The 17,432-nt window shown below is 43.0% G+C and overlaps 2 protein-coding genes across 3 annotated transcripts; one reads left to right on the top strand and one right to left on the bottom strand.

Annotated features, from left to right (window-relative positions):
* The first annotated feature begins 285 nt into the window (after positions 1 to 285).
* Positions 286 to 5,787, top strand: LOC6042565 (bromodomain adjacent to zinc finger domain protein 1A). Its single transcript, XM_038255948.1, has 4 exons — positions 286 to 398; positions 643 to 960; positions 1,021 to 5,067; positions 5,138 to 5,787. Exons 1-4 carry the CDS (start codon positions 286 to 288, stop codon positions 5,337 to 5,339), a joined length of 4,680 nt encoding a protein of 1,559 aa, XP_038111876.1. The 3' UTR covers positions 5,340 to 5,787.
* An 8,730-nt stretch (positions 5,788 to 14,517) lies between these two features.
* Positions 14,518 to 15,297, bottom strand: LOC6042564. 2 transcript variants are annotated; one of them, XM_001852202.2, is made up of 3 exons: positions 15,163 to 15,297; positions 14,860 to 15,061; positions 14,518 to 14,788 (listed from the first exon to the last, which is right to left on the bottom strand). In XM_001852202.2, exons 2-3 carry the CDS (start codon positions 15,020 to 15,022, stop codon positions 14,721 to 14,723), a joined length of 231 nt encoding a protein of 76 aa, XP_001852253.1. In that variant the 5' UTR covers positions 15,023 to 15,061; positions 15,163 to 15,297; the 3' UTR covers positions 14,518 to 14,720. The 2 variants fall into 2 exon arrangements, with proteins under 2 accessions (XP_001852253.1, XP_038105148.1); XM_038249220.1 differs by having other exon boundaries at positions 15,123 to 15,213.
* Between the last annotated feature and the right edge of the window lie 2,135 nt (positions 15,298 to 17,432).

The following is a 17,432-nucleotide window of genomic DNA, read 5'->3' as shown; positions in this document are numbered from 1 at the left end:
TCCGTCGCTTACCCAGCAAGATAGTGCGTGCTTCTCCAGTGTTGGCTGGTTAAAATTCGCCAAATTTCGGTGGTTAAAATCGAGTTAAAAGTTTTCCCGCCACTCGAGCCAACAGGGCGCGTAAACATTTTTCATCTGGTGGTCGTGTCTGTATATGTGTCGGTGTGTTTCTGTGTGCGTGCGTGCGCCAAGCTTGGGTGTAAAGTAGTGCCTGACCAAGCAAGCCCATCAAAGTAGGCTGCTGCAGACGCAAACGGTAGTGGAAGACGGAACGGCAGCAGCAAAATGCCTCTGCTTCGCCGGAAGTTGTTCGAAAAGGTCACCGAGCCGGAACGGCTCCGGGATGGGGACGAGGTTTTTTACTGCGAGACGACCAACGAAATTTTCAGCAACTATGAGTGAGTATTGTGGGAGTGGGCAAGGTGGTGAAATTCGCTGTTTGAAGATTTTTCTTCTGTTCTTTTGGTGGAGGGCGGAGGCACGGGGCGGAATCCCACCCCACAGCAGTAGCGCAGAAATTTTTCATGGCTTGCTTGGGGGAGGGTTCACATAAACAAACTGTTCTGGTTTTTCGATTGAAGTTGTTGGGTTCTGTTTTGGAAGCGGTTTTTTTTTTTCTAATTTCACTGTCCTTTTCTCTAGGGACTATTTCCACCGTGTTATGCTCATCTCGTCGATTGTGTGGAGCTGTTCAATAACGGGAAAGCCCAACCTAACGTACGCGGAGGCGCTCGAATCGGAGAAGCAAGCCCGGCGCCTCCTGCGAACATTCCCGGTGGCCGTCAAGGGGCCGTTCCTGATGGTGGCTTCCAAGACGAAGCGCAGCTCGTTCAACGAAATGTTGGAAGACGTGTTTGGCTTTATCAAAGATCACTTCTTTGAGCAGGAAATTGTGGACGCGATGGAGCCAAGTGGCCGGAAGTACCGCGAGGCCACCATTGTGGAAGTAATCGCGCCAAAGTACGTTCTATTATTTTTCTCTATTTAAAACTTTTTTATTTAACAAGCTGTTTTTTTCAGCACCAAGTCCAGCCCCGTGAAGGCGGAAAAAATCCGTTACCGAGTGCAGTCCGACGACGGCAACAAGCCCAAGGAGTGGACAGTTCTTGCGGAAAACCTTAAGCGCGATCGTAGCGCCACGACACGAGACAAATGCAAGCTTTTCCTGAAGCAGCACGTCGAGCAGGTAGCGGGCGTACTGAAGATCAAGGAAGCGTCGTTCAAAAAGTTCGTCACTGATGAGAAACTCAAAGAGCAGCAGGTATTCTTCGGTAAACCGCCCGACTTTGAACAGTCCAAGCGGCTCAAGCAGGCTGAGGAGAAGAAAAATCGCCTGGAGCAGGAGAAGAAGAATCCCTCGCCGCCAAAGCCAGGAAGTGGCAAGAAGCGCGGACCGAAACCGGGACAGAAGAAGGACGACAAACAGCAGAGCATCTCAAAATATCTCAACAAGTCCACCGAAGATGGCGCAAAACCGGACAAAAAGGCAGCAAACAACAAAGACTCCAAGGACTTGAAGGAGGAGATGGAGCGGTTACGCAAGGAAAAGGAAGAGAAGGAAGCGCAGGAGAAGAAGCGGTTGGAGGAACAGAAGGCTGTTATAAACGAGCAGGTGCTGGTTGCCCTGAAGAAGTACAATCGTGTTGGTGAAGATCAAGAGCTGATTGACCATAAAGTTATTCCCAAGGCAAAGCCAGTTAAGACCCTGATTGGAACGCGCCATTTTAGCGATTTTATGTACGTCCTGGAGTTTGTGACATCCTTCTCCGAGCTGCTCTCAATCAAGGACAAATTTGCCAACGGCCTCACGATGGACCTGCTGGAGCGAGCGCTACTGTTGAAAGAGGTCAACGGCCCGCTGAGTGACATCTTCCAAGTCCTTCTCAGCACCATCTTTTCGCACCAAATTGAGGAAGAAAACGAAGTGGCCGTTCGGTACGACCCGTCCGGCGACGTCGGAACACGCAAAGCTTACACTTCAGTACTTAAGCAGGCCACCAAAGCGGCCGTCTGGTGCGAGACACACTACTGCACCAAGCTAAGCGAACTGCCGATGGATTCCACCACCGTTTCCGAGCTGCTTCGACTGCACTTCCTTTCGTCCGGAGCGCTAATCGAAGAAAAGGGTTCCAAATGGCGGTACGCAATGCGTGGCGGATACCACAGTTGTGACGACCCGGGAATGCAGCTGGTGCTCGACTATCCGCACATCTTTCGTGCGCTCAAATCACACACCGTTTTCGCGATGCCAGTTGGCGACATTTTAAAGATCTTAAAGTGTCTCATCGACCAACTGTTGACGTACAGCAGCGTCCGCGAACTCGTTGAAGAACGGCTGGAGAAGGCTCGCGTAGCGCGGCAGCAGTACAACACGGTGAACGTGGCCAAGCGCAAGCGAGAGGCACGCGTCGTCTCGGAAAAGTGGGACATGAAGAACGACATCAAGAAGAAGGTCACGGCTCACGAAGGTACGGTCGAGCAAAAGCTTGCGCTGCGAAAAGAGTTGGAGGAGAAAATGGCCCAGGACGTGGTTAAAATGGACGCCGAAGCCGAGAGGGACGTCAAGGTTCTCCAGAAAGACATTGACAAGTTCAAGGAGAGCTTCTTTGACTATCAAATCTACCTGGGGACAGACCGCGCGCATCGCAGCTATTGGCTGTTCGAGTCGCTGCCGGGATTGTTTGTCGAGCACGATCGTACCTTTTCCGGGAAGTGTGCCGACGAGCCAATGCTCAATATTCCGGAACTGGCCGTTTGTCCAGAGGATCGACGTAAAAAGTTTATCTCGCAGGTCATCAGCAACAGCGACAAGTTGACTGGTGAAAAGGAGCTCAAGGTTATCCACGATGACATCGCGATCAGTAAACTGATGTTGAATGGTTGTGCCAAGCTCAAGGCGAACAAACCCGCCATCAACGGCACGGCCGCCGACGGGGATCCTTTGGCGATGACGGATTTGGTAACGCCGACGAACGAAGAGTTGATGATGTGCACGGCGAACCCAAAGGCTTGTCCGATCCACACGGACAACTTCCCGGGAACAGTTCGTTGGGGCTATTACAACACTGAAGAGGAGATTAACGCGCTTATCGAAAGTTTGAACCCTCGTGGAACGCGTGAGAAGGCGCTCCGCGAAAATCTGGAAAGCGAAAAGGAGCTTATCCTGACGCACATTTCGGGCTGTCCCGTTGAAAAACTTTCGGCCGAAGCAAACGAACAAGAAACGATTCTCGCAGCGATCGTCAACAAGTCTAGCAGAAAGTACGACGCGCCCAACTTTAACCACGAGCCCGGAACTGATCCAAATCTGATCCTGGAGACGTCCCTGCGGGAGAACGTGCTCGAGTTGGAGTCAAAAATCACGGTCGGCTATTTGGGCGCGATGAAGGTTTCCGACCGGGACGAGTGGCGTAACGCGCTGGAACAGTTTGAGTACAAACAGCTGTCGGAACCACTCCGATGGGGACCAAATCGGGTGATGGCGCTGAAAGACCCGAAGGATGAACAGCAAGACCAGGATCAGGACGACGAGGGAATGGAGGACGACGCGTCAGACATCGATTGTGATAAGCTGTTGTCGCATGAAAAAGACCCGGGTTACAATCTACCAGACACGATGATCATCGAGTCGGAAGATTCCAGCGACGAGGCGATCCTGTTGCACGATTCGGTCACGCTGCACGATAAAGTCCACAGTTTAGCAAAGGCCCTACTTCAGATCGAACAGTGCGTCGATTCCAAGTTTTTGATCTATCCGTTTGGACCTAAGAAGAACATCAAGGACAAGGCCAACATTACGAAGCAAACGTACAAGGGCCAGAAGAATCTCGCCAGCTGGGAAGAATCGCTGATGCGGGCGACCAACTTTTCGCAAATTTTCCTGCACTACAACGTGCTGTACGACGCAATCCAGTGGTCGCGTTCGGCGGAAAAGATCGCCTGTATGATTTGCCGTCGCAAGGGAGATCCGTCCCAGACGCTGCTGTGCGACGACTGTAACCGAGCCTGCCACATGTACTGCCTCAAGCCAAAGCTGAAACAGGTTCCCGAAGGAGACTGGTTCTGCCAACGTTGCCGTCCCGAGGATTACACCAAAAAGAAGCAAACCAAGAAGCGAAAGGTGTTTGAGGAAGAAGAACCGGAGGAGGAGGAAGAAGTGCTGGACGAAACGATCGCCGACGATGACAACAGCGACGGCGATGACGATTCAGACGGTGAGGAAGAGATCGTCTGCAAAAAGTGCAAATCCGGAGGCGCCACCGCAATTTGCCACACCTGCGGAACCGGCTACCACCCGGAGTGCACCAAATCGCTGGATCGCACACCAAAGAAACGATGGAACTGCGACAAATGCAGCAAGAGTTCATCCAAGGCGGAAAAGAAAAAGAAAGCCAAGGAAAGTAGCAAAAAGTCAAAGAAGCGCACGGTTCCGGTTCGGTTAGCTGTGGCGCGCATCGCATTTGACAGCGACGATGAGGACGTGGCAGACGAGCAGGATGAGGAAGACATGGAAGTGGCGGAGGAAGAGATCGATACTTCGAGGACCAACGGAAACTCTTCGCGAAGACGAAGCTCCAAACGGCAAGCCTCGGAGGAAGCCAGTGACGATGATGAGTCGCTCGCGTCGAAAGCCAAGCGCAGTCGTCGATCAACCTCGAAACGGTCCACGCTAACGAACGGTCATCATGCCGAGGAAGAGCTGGAAACGTCCCGCAACAAGTCGTCCCGGCGTTCGACGGTCAACAATGTGAGCGTAAGCGCAGATGAGGTCGAACCGGCTCGCCGTGGAAGACGTACCGGCGAGGACATGCCACTGAACAACATTGCCCTGTACACGCTGCTCGAGGACGTGCTCAAGCACGAGGATTCGTGGCCCTTCCGGAGACCTGTTTCGACAAAGGAGGTGCCAGATTATTACGACATTATCAAGAACCCGATGGATTTTGCAAAGATCAAGTCTAAACTGAACATGGGCGAGTACACGATCAACGAGCAGATGATGAACGACGTACAGCTGGTGTTCCGCAACTGCGACCTGTACAACACGGACGAAACGGAGATTTACACGTAAGTTGTACCGCACGTAGTTCAAACGCCAACCCAACCCCTAACCAATCTATTCTCTCAAACCAAACAGGGCCGGTAAAAGCCTGGAACAGTTTGTGCTGCAACGGACGGCCGAACTCGGACTGCCCTTTAAGCCCAGTGACATGCTGAAGAACAGCGGCAAGAGCGGAAAATCGTCGGCGACGACACCCGCCGTGATGAACGGAAACTCACCCAAGGCAGCGACATCCCAAGAGGGCAGTGCCAGCAAGCGGAGGTCGATTCGCAAGTAAATAGTAAGTAAGTAGCGATGTCTAGATGTTGAGCAAGTGGTTAAGTTATTCATCTCAAAAAAAAAAAAATAAAATTGCACAGACACATTTTAAACAAATACAATTACGAACCAATTTGCTGGCTGGAAATTACTCACGAGTATTCTTGTATTATGTTTGCGCTGGCAGAACAAGCGATTGCAGTGCGCACGGCTCCTAGGAACATAAGTTAAGCTGTTACAGAGCAGCATTACTCAGTAAGGGAAGGTAGTGAATGTAACAAGACAAACCCTTTTTTTAAATAGCGATAAATAGGACTGGCATAACAAAGAGGGGCGGTGCCCTCTTCGGTCAAGCTCGAATCACATCATACGCGTGGGATTGAACGGCGCTGAGCAGTAGGACACATTTTTCCGTTACATTTATCTATCTCATTTTTAATCAAATACAGTTTAGACGCTACAAGCTGGAAATGGGTTTCTGTTGAGGAGAAAATATGAGAAATCCATCCTAACACAAAAGCACTCATTAATATGGCAATATTATCTCTGGTTGACGATTATCGTTACCTTAATATTTATTAATATATCGAGGAAAGAAGAGCACCGAAGTATGGCGGTCTGGACACCGTGGCTGAAATAACGAAAATTATTCTCGTTACACTAATAAAAAAAATAATTGCTGCGTGGTGGCAGCGGTACCAAAGTCGAATCACATCACAAAGCCTATGACACGGTGTGGCAAGAAGCTATTGTCCACAAGCTGGTAGCAGCCAACTTCCCACTGTATACATATTGTCAAAATCTAAGCCCAACGCTGTTCAACATCTTCAAGCCGCTATTACACTATCACAAACAAACTAGACAAGACACAAACCAAAAACACTTCGCAATCAAACAACAGTTTGTTTGCCCATTACACTACAGCAAACATGTTTGGCAAACTTATTTGGGAAAAGTTTGGACAAACTTACACGCTTATGAACTTTTAGAAATTTTTGTTAACCATGTTCTATTTTTTTTTTTCTCTCTTGCTGACGTTAGAGAGTGGGGGAGTGAGCAGCGGCTCTCCACTTCTGTGTGTTTTTTTCTGAGCTCAAATCTTTGGCTTGAAGATGACCTATGAGCAAGTCCCTGGGCATGAGTAAGGATCTTGTCGCCGTTAGCGGGTTGGCTCAATTATAAAATTAAATATTGATAATATTACCCAATTATCCGGCCAACACTTGCGATCGGATCTCTACATTGTGTCTAGGTGTAAATTCCTAGCTAGGAGTGATCAGTGTTAGAGATGGTCCCAGGGCTTAAGTAGGAGTTCATTGAAGCAAATAGTCTCCCCTCCCTTCTAAATTGAAAAAATGAACTCTGAAAACAAGCGCTTACTCACAATAAAAAACAGATGCCTCTTCTAGGCCTGGTAGGGCTGCAGAAAACATAGATATATAAGTATATTATAAGCTGTGTATTATTTTGATTTGTCAAAATTTCCATAGAGTCTCGGTCAATCAATAATGTAATGATATCGGACAAAATTCGTTAATCTGTTGAACTAACGTTTGTCGGATTATGGTTGTATCGACCATTGTTCCGAATCGAGTGTCTACTGGAGCCTTGACGATCAAATGGAGCCTAACATTTCAAAAGGGCGCATGAGTTTTGTGAACAAGAGTGTGTTTCCTTCACTTAAATGACAGTTTACATAAGGTATAGAGATACACTCTTGTTTGCAAAGCTTGTGTGCCCTAATGAACTGGAATGCACGAAATAGTCGTCTTAATGACGAGTGTTCAACTTATGAACTGTTCATTTATGTTTATGAACTGTTCATTTATGTTTATGAACTGTTCATTTATGTTTATTGGTTTTTGGAAGCGGCAAGACTGGTTTAAAAAGGTCCTTTACCTTATTTTATTTAATTAACTAATAATTTAATTTATTCCGGGCCTTTTTACTTTGAATCACAATTTAAGATTTTCTTTATTCAGTGTTAAACTTAGATTACCGTAATTGTTCAAGTCATCCAAGTTCTTACTACTCACACCAACACTAATTTTCTTTCACCTTCCCCCTCCCGATCCCCTTTATTTTCCGGTGTTGTTCATTTTGTATGCAATGCTAGTTCGGCCACTACCCTTTTTCCACAAGAAACCGAACTTGGACTGACTTGAGGCCGCGCCCCCACCTTGCTCCGTAAAACGAAACGAAAACGAAGATACTGCTGTCCTTTTTTTCTGTTCTTTTCGAACCAGTTCCAGATCAAGGGTCGAGAAATAAAACCAGAACAACCAAAGAAAGCAGCATACACCAGAAGGAAGGAAGACGAACACTAAAAGGACGATGAGAAACTACAGCGTCTGCGTGATGTTCCGGATGCGGTTGTAAGCGATTGAAACATCAACCTGGGGATCGCCAAGGCATGTAGGCCATCAAGCAATTGCAGCTCCCTCAAAAAGTGCCTTTTCCAGCGAACGGTAAGATGGGTATTACCCAAGGTATTACCCATCATCAGGTATGTGACTTTAGTTGTCTTTATTATTTATAGTCGGCTCACTGGTTGTCAATACCTCTGTCTTCCTCCTTCTGTAGAAGATTTATTTAGTTCTTACATTTCATATTTCAATGCTTACTAGGTATTTCCATCTCTCTTTATCCCAACTTTTCTCTATTTTGACGGTCTATCTGATTTTATTTCAACTTTCTTTTTGTTAATATGATCTCAAAATGACGATCATGTATTGCTTAGATATTCTAATTGAATCGGCTTTAGGATTCTTATTTTATCTGTCTCGATGGTCTCATAGTTATTGACAACCAGAGAGCCGACTCTTTATATTTTTCCTAACTTTACAGGTTATATATACAGTAATTTCCATTAAAAAAAAAGTTTTCTGGCATTTTCCCTTAAAATTAATTTTGCGTTTATTGCTTTGTTGGAACAGTCAAGTCGTCAATCAGTAAAAGTCCGTTAGCGTATGGAAAATGTACTCCGTTTGCACGTGCTACTTGATCCTGGGTTTGGGAGTTTTAACAGTTTTACTTTTAACAGTTAGAACCTTCAAAAATAGTTTTGGGGGGCTCTTGCAGACGGTGTTTTTATGACACTGTGGGGAGCGGCTATAGAGAACGAAATATCAAATTAGAATATTTACAACAACAAACACTCTCACATACACAATCTCATTATAACCTACCCAATCATGTCCTCTTTCCCCGCTCCCCATGGGGTGTAAGTGGCACTTCACAGGCTAACACATTCATTACCTTTCCTTGACACAACCGGACTTGGACTGACTTGATCCTAGCTGTCCCACCTCGCTCCGCAAAAAAAAAAAATCTTTAATTTTCCAGTAAATTAATTTGATTTCCATTAAATTAGTAATATATCCTAGGTTCCTTTTGTCCTTGGGCATGAGTAAGGACCTCGACGCCGTTAGCAATGTTGGCTTTAAAATAAAATTTCGTGATAATATCACTTCCCCCCAGCCAACATTTTTGCCATGCGAAGCGGGCCTCGACGCTGTGTCTAGGTTTAATTCCTAGCTAGGAGCCATCAGTGTCTTAAGAGGTGGTCCCAAGGCCGAGTAGGAGTTCATGAAGCAAATTAGTCGTCTCCCACCCCTTTTAAATTGAAAAATGAACTCTGAAACCAGCGCTTACTCACAACAGAAACAGAGGCCTCTTCTAGGCATTGTAGGATAGAATAGATTTTGAAATTTATTTAAAAAAATATTATTACGTAGCATTTTGATATGTCAAAATTTCCATAGAGTCTCGGTCAATCAATAGTGCGATGATATCGGACAAAATTCGTTAATCTGTTGAACTAACGGTTTTCGGATTATGGTTGTATCGACCATTGTTGCGAATCGAGGGTCTACTGGAGCCTTGACGATCAAATGGAGCCTAACATTTCAAAAGGGCGCATGGGTTTTGTGAACAGGAGTGTGTCTCCTTCACTCAAATGACAGTTTACATAAGGTATAATAGAGATGCACTCTTGTTTGCAAAGCTCTATGCCCTAATGAAATGAAAGGCATGAAATAGTCGTCTTAATTACTAGTGTTCAACTTATGAACTATTTAATTATGTTTATTGGTTTTTGGAAGCGGCAAGACTGGCTTAAAAACAAGATCCTTTACCTTATTTGGCGTTATAATAAAACATTCGGGGATTTGAGATTAAATTTACTTTCAGACAGTTTAGTTTAGGTTGTTGATTAAAGTTAGATAGTTTTCTGTCGATGAATAATTGGACTGAAATGATTAGTTGATTTGAACGAAGTGTAACATTTCATTGGCAGATCTGTTTCTAGTTGTAATGTACGACAAGACTATTGACGGACGTGACAGGTCGGCAGTTAGTTTTCATCTTTTTTTCTCTAGTATTTTTTATTTCCTTTTAATTTGGAATACATCATAGGTTTCTTTTGTATAGATCTCCGATTAGTTACATTTTCTTATTTAATTAAATAATAATTTAATTTATTCCGGGCCTTCTTACTTTGAATCACAATTTCAGATTTTCTTTATTCAGTGTTAAACTTAGATTACCGTAACTGCTCAAATCATCCAAGTTCTTACTACTCACATCAACACTAATTTTCTTTCACCTCCCCCCTCCCGATCCCCTATATCTTCCGGTGGTGTTCATTTGGTATGCAATACTAGTTCGGCCACTACCCTTTTTTCCACAAGAAACCGGACTTGGACTGACTTGAGGCCGCGTCCCCCACCTTGCTCCGTAAAACGAAAACGAAAACGAAAAATATTTTCAAAGAAATGATTTTAAAATGGAGTAATTTCATTTTTAAATAAATTGCTGCTTAAATTATAAATGGTTGCAAATAGCTTTTTCAACAATTATTCCTCCAATTTTAATAATATTTCAATAAATTTTGGCATCCTTAATCGGATCGACGTCGTCGTGCTATCTTGTCGCACCCGCCATTTCGACGTTCCGAGAAAAACGCGTTTTAATGTTTGACCTTGAATAAACAAAAACGAAAGCAAGCAATGTAAACAATGAAAAACACGTTTTGTTTGGTTGACCATTGTGTGCATTGTCCCGAAGTTTTGTTGTATTTGGTTGCCGGAGTCCCGAGTTATAATTACAAATGTTTACGGTAGTCTCACTTGTACGTGCGTCAAACGCATCCTGACCTGAAATCGCTTTGGCCAATTGTCGCACTTACCAAAATTTTCAGGGAGTGACAAGATTGAAACTTCTTTCATATGAAAAGTGACAAAAATCCGCGGAGCTTTTTTGGTTTTTATTGTATATCTCAGGATTAAAATCGAATTTTGGGGATCTGTGAAGGTCAAAAGGTGAGGCATTGTGAGCTCCACAAAATGTTGTTCTTAACTCAATTTGGCCCAAAATGCACGTACGACAAGTAAGTAAGTTGGATTATTCTGGATTTAGGAAGTTGGTATACATATTCATGATCAAAGTAAGAATAAATCATTGATTTCATGATAACTAAAATTAACACTGTGCTCTAAACCTTAATTTTTAGAATTATGAAATCACTCACAAGGGCCATTTTCCATGATCATTCAAAATGGGTCTACGGGCCACAAAAAATCAGCTCGCGGGCCACATTTGGCCCGCGGGCCACATTTGGTCACTCCTGTTCTAAAGGGTTCAGCATGGTATCTGTATTTGGTACAAACACAAAAAACCAGACCAAGTATGCATTGGTGGATACTCTAGTCGCAATTCCAAAGGTCGTCAGTTCGAGTCCTGAGGAGGAAGGGATTCTAGATTCATACAACAGGATTGGTTGCTCCCTCCATTCGCATTCAAGTCTGCGGATGCCTAGGTCCGAGTAGAAATCTTGCAATGGAGACCGCAAAGACCTGTGAGTCGTTGACATTCTCCAGAATGTCAACTGTATCAGTGGTTGTTTAGTGAAACCACAGAGTAATCCAGAGAGAACAGTCCGAACAGTTGTTAGCAAATTTTGTGGCTCCGTTACGAGTATACCCTTTGGGAAGGTAGCGGGTCTCGACGTTATGTTTTGAGCGTTGCGGGTTGGATGAAGAAAATTATTCATCATAGTAAACTTAGGATATTTAAGATTTGTTTGTTTTGACAAGTGCCAGCCATCATGGTTTCGATTTTGTATTTCTCTCAGTTCAAGTTCTGTAATTTAAAATACCTTGGGGGAAAAAGACCTTGAGGAGCAGCAAAATCCAGTCTAAGCCTGCAATGTCCACCAGGACCACCCAAATACTTAGATTTGGCGGTGGGACAAAAGCATCCGTTGGGGTTTGCTTCCTTCCGGGTTTTTGTTTCGCTCTCAAATGGATAATAAATATGCTGCAGAGTCAAAATTGCTGCCCGTGGATTAGGCAAGATCTTTTGCCTAACCAAGGCAGTTTGCTTAACGTCCAGGTGATCCATAAGCGCTATCTTACAAAGTAAGTCCAACTATGGTTTTATGACTAGTTTGCGATTGTCCACGGTCCATACAAATAAATGTGTGGTGAGCTATTGTCAAGGAAACAGAGGGTCTTAAAAAATCGAAAAGTCTGTTTATCAAATCAGACTAGGATAAAGATTATAAATGAATATTAAACATATAATCAATAAGATTCCATATGCTAAACATATTTTCCTAGTGGTATGTTTCGTCGTTCCCTCAAAAACTGGCCAGAGAAATTGTTCTGACTAATCATTCGGTCACAAATGTTAAGACCACGGAAACTGTCCCTGTTTGCACAAATTTTCACTTTCAAGAAAGTTCAGTTTTCTGAAAATATCACTGGAATTCTGTTGGAATTGCAACTCGCAACTAATTACGCGAAGCCACATCTCCAGTGAAAACCTGGTCAGTTCGAGCCAGAGCTGGTACAATTCTTTGGCGGGCATTGGCTCACCCGTTGAAAGGCGGTGGTTCCAAGTCATTTTTCCAACTTTTCCAGCAAACTTCGGACGTACCGGATGTGGGGACAATATCCACGATAGCCATCAGTAAATTTCTTTTGTTGATTTAGAGCTTTTGGAAAATTTTGACAACTAAAGATTGCACCTGGTTGCTTCGATAAAAAAGTAACACTTAAACTTACTTAAGTTCACTCTGAGGCTCACGACAATCAAAAGTGTTGCTAAAGGGGGGATGTACCACGATGTACCGCGTAACGCAACCATAAATTAAATGCCAGTGCTCCCTCTGGGTTACTCTGTGTAACAACCCTATCAAAAGTTATAAGCACTTAAGTGTTATTTACGCAATTTTGCATTTTGGATAGCACCCGATAAATGTGAGGAAGGCGCCAACCACCTAAGGGTGGATTAAGAAACGTTTTTTTATATAAAATGCTGAACACAATAAGGAACCATAGATTAGAATTAACTTCATCTTCAGTAAATATCTACAGTAAACTGAAACTTCATTTAAACTCAATTTTGATCTGTTTACACCGTATTTTTAATAGATTTTCATCGACGTCTAATTTATTAACGACTCAACATGACCAATTGACGGATCGATCTGGCACGGTGAACATGGAGTTCCCCCGATTTCCTTTGTCAGATCGCAGTCTCGAGAAATTAGATTTAACGACAGGGTCGTTCCGAACCCGACAGACCGGAGTCCTACCGTAACTTTGGCAGACCTGAGTCTCACCAATAAGGTCGAACGACAGGATCGTTCCGACACGGTAGACCGGAGTCCTACCGGTTTCCTTTGCCAGACCGGAGTCTCGACAAAATAGACCAAACGAACGGATTTGTTTCGATCCCGACAGACCGGAGTCTTGCCGATTCCTTGCCAGGCCGGAGCCTCGACAAAATAGACTGAACGACTGGATCGTTCCAGTCCCGACAGACCGTAGAGTCTCATCGATTTTCTTGTCAGACCGGAGTCTCGACAATTAAGGTCAAACTGATCGTTTCAACCCCGGTAGACCGGAGTCTCGCCGTTTGATGAAATCAACACCTCTTGTTTTTTAAAAATTATAAATTGAAGCACCTCTTTTCATTTCAGTTTTAGCAGTTTGGCTTTAAAAGTTGGCCTGGACTATTTTTCACCATGTACTTTCTAACACCATGTCTTCCAACACCATCAAATGTTTGAGGTAAAATTTCTTTTTATGATCTTGTAAAACACTTCAAATTTTCACTATTTTCCTAGAAATTTTCTGTTTTTTAACATTCTCCAGAATGTCAACTGTATCAGTGGTTGCTTAGTGAAACAATGATCGAAAATTAGTGTCAGAGGTCACAGTGGCTCTTACGGCTTTTTGAAAACTCACCCGAGATATGTAACAATGGTTTACTATGATTCATGCTAAATTCCACAAGTCGTAGCAAAAGTTTCATGTAATTGTATATATCTATATATATATATATATATATATATATATATATATATATATATATATATATATATATATATATATATATATATATATATATATATATATATATATATATATATATATATATATATATATATATATATATATATATATATATATAAATTTCGTCGGTTTCGGAGGTCGGATCGAGGTGCTCTTTGTTGCGTTGTTGCGTTGCGTCCAAGGAAGGTTCTTACGCCAAAAAGTGACAACATTGACCACTTTGGAACCGATTCCGGAAAATCTGCCGATTGTATGGGAAAAGTTACGTATAATGAAATTTTAATCACCTGCAGGAGGCTGAATAAGCAATAGAGCTAAAAACGTCAACAAACGAAAAAAAGGCAGAACGAAGTTTGTCGAGTAAAGCTTGTTTACTACTAACGAATTTCAAAATCACTGTACTTTTCAACAAACTCGTCCTATTGAACTGTTACTACGGAAATAACATAGCATTGTTTGTGTAAAATAAGAAAAAAAAATCCCATCTGTATTGGATTGGACTTTCAACCGTTCATTTCAAGCAAAAGAGCCAATGTGGCTGTGACATTTGGAATAAGCAAGATAGATTGCTTGAATCTAGTCTTAGGTGCTCATGAGATTACAACAACAAAAACAAAGACTCAAAAATGGCCATAACTCAACAAGCACCGATTTTATGGATTAAATCACAATTAAACTTCTAAGCCGGCAACAATCAAATTAATATTTGAGATTCGAGCTTATTACACCTAGGAAATCATGCCCTGAAATACTTGTAAAATTTACAACTTTTTTAACATAATTTGAAACCATTTTATCCTATATGTATTTTTTGGGACCAATAAAAGAACTTTATTGGAGATTTTACGGCGACCAATTTATTGTAGCAAAAAACGTTACTTCTTCAGACAAAGGAGACCAGATCTTTCGGTTCCGGATGTTTGTTTATTTTGCCAGTGAAGATAACATCTCGCACATCAAATTAAGAACAGTTTCCAAGTTGACCTCATCTCTCATAAGCCTAAAACTAATGGTTTCCCCAGCATCTCCGCCATCGTTTAGTGGTGCTCCTCGTGTTCCTTGCGCTTGGATTCGGCCCACTTGGCTACGTTTCCGGGCGAGTTGGCTAAAAGGTTAAACAAAATTCAAACTTAGTTCCGATGGACTCGATTGCCATTTCTTGCTGTCGGTACTCACCCAGCTTGCTGATCTTGTAGAACAGCGGGATGGACAGACCGAATGCGACAAAGTAGTAGCGCCAGATCCACTGGTTCTTGAAGTAGTGCTGGATCGGGAACTGGGCCAGCTGGGCGGAGAAGGTGTACGGGAACTTCATCGGGCGCGGCGTCGGCTCAGTCATCTTGATCTGCTTGATTTCCGTGGAACGGTTACGCTGCAACTGTTGCAAGATAAGACCGATTATTTACCGAAGAACGCGAATACGAATTCCGTCGGATTATGTAATTTTTTTGCAGCAACGGCGGCGGCAACTCGACTTACTTCTCAAGGGACACGGGCGAGAATCGATGCGTTCACGGGGCAAAGAAAATGAAGGAAACGTTGCCCGATGACAGATAGATATGACAGACAAATTTCGAAGTTCGAATAGTAGAACAGTTTGCTGCATGGGCGGACTTGTCCGGTTGATTAAAAAAATAACGATTTATTTAATTATATGAGAGAGGACATTGACTATAGAACTAAAAAATGTAGCTTAAGAGCGAGTTTTTCACCAATGTGTAACAGATCGTATCGAGGTGCTCCGATTTGGATGAAACTTTCAGCGTTTGTTTGTCTATACATGAGATCTGGAGTTTTTTTTTGAAAAGGTCCTATAAACCAAATTTTTATTTTATGCTTTTTGGGTGTTTTTGAATACCCCTGACTCAAGGGGGTTCTAAAAACACTCAAAAAAGCAAAAACTGAAAATTTGGTTTATAGGACCTTTTCAAAAAAAACTCAATCGACCGATTTCGTCGGGTTTAGATATATATACTGATAAGACTAAAACAACTGTTCCATAGACCGATTTCGTCAGATTTCGTCGGCCGATTTCGACGGCATATTTTGTACCCGACGCTTATGTAAAGTTTACACAGAAGTCTGTTGCCCGGTCGGCCGATTCGTTGGCCAACGAATCGGCCGAAACCACTCGACTAGACCCAATTTAGTTATGCGAAAAGTCGGATTTTTTTTACGGGGGAGTTATCTACGTGCGCATGTATTGCGTGTACGTACACGAAAAAGATTGAGGTTAAATTTTGTACCCGCAAGCAAAACAAATGGGGTGCTGGTGTGCGTGAGCTCGGGCTTAGATAACTCTATAGAACTAAAAAATGTAGCTTAAGAGCGAGTTTTTCACCAATGTGTAACAGGTCGTATCGAGGTGCTCCGATTTGGATGAAACTTTCAGCGTTTGTTTGTCTATACATGAGATCTGGAGTTTTTTTTTGAAAAGGTCCTATAAACCAAATTTTTATTTTATGCTTTTTGGGTGTTTTTGAATACCCCTGACTCAAGGTGGTTCTAAAAACACTCAAAAAAGCAAAAACTGAAAATTTGGTTTATAGGACCTTTTCAAAAAAACTCCAGATCAGATGAACTCATGCCAAATATGAGCCCTCTACGACAAAGGGAAGTGGGATAAAACGGGCTTCGAAGTTTGAGGTCCAAAAAATCTTAAAATTGCTCGCATTTCTGTAAAACTCTCTTACTCTCGTAGATGCATTTAAAAGGTCTTTCGAAGCACTTCAAAATGTGCCATAGACATCCAGGATCGGTTTGACTTTTTCTCATAGCTTTTGCAAATTACTGTTAAAAATTGATTTTTTTAAAACCTTAATATCTTTTTGCAACAACCTTTAACACCCATACTTTTCATCCAAATCGGAGCACCTCGATACGACCTCTAAAACAAACCGAGCAGAATTTACAAATACTGCCTCTTAAATTCTTTAATCGACGTTGTCATATGTTTTAACAAGTTTTTGTATTGTTAATTGAAAAATGTATTGTTTGAATGAAATTGTAATTGTAAATTTTATTATATATTTCTAGAGTTTTTTTTTCTAATCGAGCTGTCAAATCTAGCGCCCCCAGTCACTAGAACGTCGTGACTGGGGGCGCTAGATTTGACAGCTCGATTAGAAAAAAAAGAGAGTTCTTACAGATCTGGATATTCTTAGAGCATTCTAGCAGCAATGTTCCATCGTTCTAGCAGGATTCTGACAGAACCAGCTCTACTAGAATTTTTCGAGGCTAGAGCCAAAATTCTCAGTGGGTGCTAGGGGAGCGTTTTTTATTACGTAACGCAGTTGGGAGCGGTAAAAGGGGGGGGGGGAGGGTAGTCGGAGGCCGTGTTTCGCTCCATACATTTTTTTAAAATTTGTATGAAGAAAAAATATATATTTGGACAGCCTACTCCTCCGTAACAAAATTTCCATGCAAATTTCCAATATTTTGTATAGAGCGTAACATGCCCTTCAACATGGTCACCCAAACTAATCGGAGTTGCCTCACTCCTCGTCCCTCGTCCCACCCGGGACGAGTCTGCAACAAAAAAGCGTCGCCTACTGCCTTCTCGCCGAACAGTTGCCTCTCGTAGGCTAAGCCGTGGTTGTCAAACAAAAGGAAGGGCGTGAGGACTCCAAACTTTTCGGAGTTGCCCCCAATCTCCGTCTCTCGTCCTACCCGAGATGAGTCGGTAAAATGCCTTTCAGGAACAAATGTTGGTCTTCGGGGGTGATCTTATTTCGTTAACATATTTCAAG

This window comes from Culex quinquefasciatus, chromosome 1, assembly GCF_015732765.1.
Source record: "Culex quinquefasciatus strain JHB chromosome 1, VPISU_Cqui_1.0_pri_paternal, whole genome shotgun sequence".
Lineage (NCBI taxonomy): Eukaryota > Metazoa > Arthropoda > Insecta > Diptera > Culicidae > Culex > Culex quinquefasciatus.
This window is presented reverse-complemented; position numbering and strand designations above follow the sequence as displayed.

What these genes read in the sequence shown, in the direction of transcription:
- LOC6042565 (XM_038255948.1), top strand. Translation starts at nt 286, where the DNA reads ATGCCTCTGCTTCGCCGGAAGTTGTTCGAAAAGGTCACCGAGCCGGAA. An exon ending in GTGGAAGTAATCGCGCCAAA is followed by an intron (nt 961 to 1,020) that starts GTACGTTCTATT and finishes TGTTTTTTTCAG; the next exon opens with CACCAAGTCCAGCCCCGTGA. An exon ending in GACGAAACGGAGATTTACAC is followed by an intron (nt 5,068 to 5,137) that starts GTAAGTTGTACC and finishes CAAACCAAACAG; the next exon opens with GGCCGGTAAAAGCCTGGAAC.
- LOC6042564 (XM_001852202.2), bottom strand. Translation starts at nt 15,022, where the DNA reads ATGACTGAGCCGACGCCGCGCCCGATGAAGTTCCCGTACACCTTCTCC. An exon ending in CTACAAGATCAGCAAGCTGG is followed by an intron (nt 14,789 to 14,859) that starts GTGAGTACCGAC and finishes TTAACCTTTTAG; the next exon opens with CCAACTCGCCCGGAAACGTA.